Below are 4,754 nucleotides of genomic sequence, written 5' to 3'. Positions count from 1 at the left end.
CTTACCCCTGGAAAGGCTGAGTCAGCTGCACGGGCCCAGAATCAGAATTTGCCTCAATGGCCTACCCTAGGGGATATTTACATCCGATGCATCACGTGTGGGAAATGCAGAGCAGTAGATGCAGATTAAGGAGGTCTGCAACCTGAATTATGAACTCATTCCCTTATCACATGGGGCCTGTTCCTAATCCTTTCTGGGCCTCAGTTTCCCCAACAGCCAATGGGAATTTGACTCCCAAGCCTGGCTTGTCCCTGCTGGTGCCCTCTGCCACTCTGGGCTCATGCCTGCTTCCCGGGTTGAAAGTGGTCCTGCCCTGCCCCTCCCCATACCCTTCCCAAACTCTAGATCCAAGCCGTCCCTGTCACTGCAGCATGGTGGGGGAGAGTGGGGAGGGGAGGGGGTGGCTGGGGTCAAACAAGGCTCTGGCTGACGCAGACTGCTTCCTGCCCCCACCCCGGGCTGTTTTCCTGCTGTCCAGCCAGACTGCTCCCCCCACTGCCCCACCCTCACCCCCAGCAGCCTCAAGCCCTTAATTCCCGACAGCTGCAGTGGCTGCCAGCAGAGATGGGGGGAAAGGAGGGGGAGTGTGCCGTCAGCCTGCTGTTGCTCAGGCCGCCCCCATCACCTGACAGTCTGGGGACAAGGAAGGCCCCACCCCTCTCCTTCAACTGCCCAGGGATGGGCAATCCCAGGAATGGGCCCCTTTTGTCTCAGAGCCCAGAGGCTCTGGTAGTTTATCCTTAAACCAGGAGGGGCTCTCTTCAGAGAGAGGGGGCAGTGAGGTTGGGAGGGAGGTGTATGTGTGGAGTGGGAGGTTTGTGCCTATTTTACAGAGGAGGATGTCAAGGCCACAGTGGGAGTAGGTTTCACTATCAGGGCCCAGGTTAGAACCAGAAACAGAAGCTGGAGCCTCTGTCCCCAACCCTCTGGCTCTCAGACCCTTACCTGAGTCTAGTACACTCATCCCATATTGAGGTGAGCCCAGTGTTCAGCTGGGGTGTGAGGGCAGAAAGGGATCCCAGAGAGGAGTGGGCCTGAGCCAGGAGGCTGGTGTTGGGGAGCTCTCAGAGGACCAAGTACAGCTGGCAGGGCCAAGGTAAGACCTGGAGCATCCGTAGGCAGGGCCCAGGCGAGCAGTACGTAATGCTGGGGCCGCTGCTGCTGTGCTCTCGCTGGGTTTGGTTCCAGCTCTTCCACTAACTTGCTGTGAGAACTTGAGTAAGTCATGACCCTCTCTGAGCTTCAGTATTTTCTTGTGAAATAAAAGGGGACATAATAAGATGACCTTGAAACACAGTTTTAGGATTAAAAGGCTCTCTAATCCCTCCTCCTAGGGTGTGCCACCCCGGGGTGCTCTGCTCCCAGACAAGCATTCGCTGGTGTCCCAGTAATTTTACCTTCATTGGCTCACTGACTAGATGAGGTTGGGCCTCATTAACCTCATTTCACAGAGGCAGCGGGTGGCTCAGGGTCCAGGAGGCACCTGTTGTAGGTCACACAGCGAACAAGAGCAAGATCTAGAGGCTGCCAACCCCCTTTGCAGGATCCCACACCTGCCTCGGCAGCCAGGCCTGGGAAGTCCCTCCTGAGGTGGGGGAGGCGAGCAGAGGGCCAGCCCCTCCCCCCCAGCCCCTGCAGGTGTGTATACTGGGGGGGAATGGCTCCCCAGCACCTGCGGCTCAGCCAGGCGCACACACCTCGCAGTAACACGCACCTTCCCACACAAACCGGCGAGCCGGCTCACTGGCACCGCCCCGTGCCTGATCGCACAGACCCCAACACCTCTCCTCGCCCCCACCTCCCCACCGCCGCTCCCGCCCCGAATCCTGAGCCGACACAGTGGCCTCGGGACGAGTACACGCCTCTACCCGCCCCCCCTCGCCCCGTCGTCATGACGTCTGCTCACTGCCCTGTGCTGGGGGGGCTTCCCGGCACCCCAGCCTCTCGTCCCTCGCCCGCAGCACCTCCGGGCCCCCCTTACCCTCGAGAGGCACCGGGAGTTGTTTCAGGGGGCCCTCGGGAAATTCCCTGAACCCCTGTGCCAGGAGGTGCCCGGTGAGCCCGCCCGCCCCCACCCCCCCGAGGGCGGTGCCCGGGGGCGCTGCCCCATGGAGCAGGGAGGCGGGCACCGTCTGCTCCCGGAGCCGTGACCCGAGTTGGAGCTGTGTGTCGCAGCCGCCCCGACCCCCGCGGATCATGCACCGTCGCCCCTGGCTCGCCGGTCCCACCGGGCTGTGAGCCCCCCATTCCTGGCCCATCACGGCCCGCGCGCGATGGGCAGCACCCACCCTTGCCCCTGGCTGCGGCTCCGACCTCGGCCCCAGCCGCGGCCCGCGCTCTGCGCGCTCCTCTTCTTCCTACTGCTGCTGGCTGCCGCCTTGCCCAGGTGAGCCCTCACCTTACGCCCCGCCCTCCTGGAGAGCTGGGACCCTCAGCCACAGGGGCGTCTGAGCTTCTGCTGGGGCAGGGGACCCTGGAAGGAGGGAGGGACGGTGTCGCGGGAAAGTGCTGGTGACCAATGAAAGAGTACTCTCACAGGAGAGGGTTGAACTGGTGACAGAATAAGGGCAGTCCAGGGAGACAGGGCAGTGCCCAGGAGAGTGATGGCTGCTAGAAGGGGAGGTGTGTGTTTAGGGGGAAGCAAGTGCCAACCTGGAGTCCCTGCCGTGCTGGGGGAAGGCACCCCCACCCCAGGAGTAAAACTCAAACCACCCTGCTCCACCTTGCAGACCGCCCCCAAGTGGGGACAGGGGTTGGGGGCCAAATGAGGGTAGCCCGGGTGGGGTCAGTGAGAGATTGCAGCTAGAAGGGTTCTCAGTATGTGTGTGTGTGTGTGTGTGTACGTGTGTCTGTTCGTCCGTCTGTGATCGAGTGAGCCCAGCAAGCTGTGTTGTAAACAGCAGTCTGTGTGTGCACATGTGTGTGAATGTGAGGGCTCATGGATCAATGTATGTTAAGATGAACGTGTGTGTACTTGTGAGTGTCTGTGTCTATGTGTATAACTATGTCTGATGAAGTGTGCATGTGGGTAAGTGTTCCTGCGTCTGTGTGTCCACCTCATTGTGTGCAGAAGTGTGCCTGCACGAATGTGACTGTCTGAAACATGCTGTTTGGGAGTGGTCTCCCGGAGAACACTACCTGTGAGAGCATCTATGCCTGGGGAGGTACTTATGAAATACTGTGTGCGCAGGCATACCGGACGTGTGTGCATTTGCACGTAATCTGTGTGGGTGTGCAGCTAGGTGGGTTGTGTTGGAGGGGATGTTGGTGAGAAGGTCGAGGAAAGGAGAATGTTTAGGGGTATACTGATGGGCTCAACCTTCAAAAGCAGGGGTGGGAACAGAGGAATTATGGCCTTTGGGACAGAGTGTGTATAGTTAGGTGGGGCCCTCCCAGCCCCCGAAAACACTCACCCACCCCCACCCCCACCCCACATGCCTGCAGGTCTTCACCCAATGATATTCTGGGCCTCCGCCTCCCCCAGGAGCCCGTGCTCAACGCTAACACAGTGTGCCTGACATTGCCAGGCCTAAGCAAGCGGCAGATGGAGGTGTGTGTGCGCCACCCTGACGTGGCCGCCTCGGCCATCCAGGGCATCCAGATCGCCATCCATGAGTGCCAGCACCAGTTCCGGGACCAGCGCTGGAACTGCTCTAGTCTTGAGACTCGAAACAAGATCTCCTATGAGAGTCCCATCTTCAGCAGAGGTAGCTGCCCTTCACCCTTGACCTTGTGCCCACCCCACTCAGCACTTCCACTCCAGAACCTATCTGCCAGCCGTCCCCTAACCCACTCCCTCAAGCCGGCAACCTCCCCAGGTACTCATCTGCCAGCTGTGCTGCTCTCCTGCCTCTTTCTGCTCTGGGAAAGTCCATGAGGGTCAGACTAATGGGGTAGATGTGGCTCCCAGGCTGGGCTGTGTGGGATGAGGGCAGCAGGTTTCATGCCTGAGAATTGAACTCCTGGGTTATCTGCCCTGAGACTGACGCTGCATATCTCAGGCCCAGGAAATATCCGTATCTGTTGCCTGCCTCAGTTTACCCTCTACCTAGTAAACACCATGTAGAATGGAAGCCTGTGATAAAGTACCCAGAATCAACGTGAAGAGGGGTCAGGGACTTTGCTAAATGGTGTAGTTGAGGGAAGCCTGGGCAGGTAAAACTGTACTCCTGCAGAAGCTCTTCCCAGTGGGGTTACACCACCAGCCTCTGTGTCATCCTTGCCACCCCTGAAAATCCTCTCTAAATCAGAGGCACTGGGTGTGTGCCTGCCTCCTGCCCAGCAGGCCTGACGGCCCTGCTAATTCCTCTTCCCCTCACAGCTCAGAGAAGCTGTAGCCCACTATCTGTCCCCCTCCCTGGACTTCTGGGTGACCCAGGGTCTACCCTCACAATCCCTTGAGTGGCTTGGGCTGGAGGTGACAGAAGGTTTTGTCACTCATTTCCACTCACACCCACCTCCTGCCCTGGTATCTTAGACTTTGACTCAGGTCTTTTGGGAAAGATGGGGGTCCTGTCTCCTGGATGGGCCTAGCTGGGTATCTCTCTCTCCCCTCAGCTGCTTGAGTGGGACAGTGTGGGGACCTGGCTCCTTGCGACTTGTACAATTCTCAGGTGACAGTAGAGGAGGAGGGGTACCCCTGTACCCTGTGGCCTTGGGGCCCAGAGGCTTCTGGGAGAGTCAGACTCTAATGTACCCAAACTTCAGAAAGAAATCAGAGTCAGGGGCCTTTCCCTTTCCACCAGGACCCATCC

At 59.1% G+C, this 4,754-nt stretch overlaps 1 protein-coding gene across 1 annotated transcript in view; it reads left to right on the top strand.

Moving 5' to 3' along the window:
* The first annotated feature begins 2,273 nt into the window (after positions 1–2,273).
* WNT10A (Wnt family member 10A) overlaps positions 2,274–4,754 on the top strand; it is an 11,429-nt gene continuing 8,948 nt past the window's right edge. Inside the window, exons 1-2 of the mRNA XM_024763286.1 lie at positions 2,274–2,386; positions 3,445–3,707. Of these exons, the coding sequence (XP_024619054.1) occupies positions 2,274–2,386; positions 3,445–3,707 (376 nt within the window). The remainder of the gene's footprint in view (positions 2,387–3,444; positions 3,708–4,754) is intronic.

The sequence above is a fragment of the Neophocaena asiaeorientalis genome, unplaced genomic scaffold (assembly GCF_003031525.2).
Source record: "Neophocaena asiaeorientalis asiaeorientalis breed wild unplaced genomic scaffold, Neophocaena_asiaeorientalis_V1.1 scaffold86, whole genome shotgun sequence".
NCBI classification, from domain to species: Eukaryota; Metazoa; Chordata; class Mammalia; order Artiodactyla; family Phocoenidae; genus Neophocaena; species Neophocaena asiaeorientalis.
Note: the sequence above shows the minus strand (reverse complement) of the source record. Positions and strands in the feature narration are given on the sequence as shown.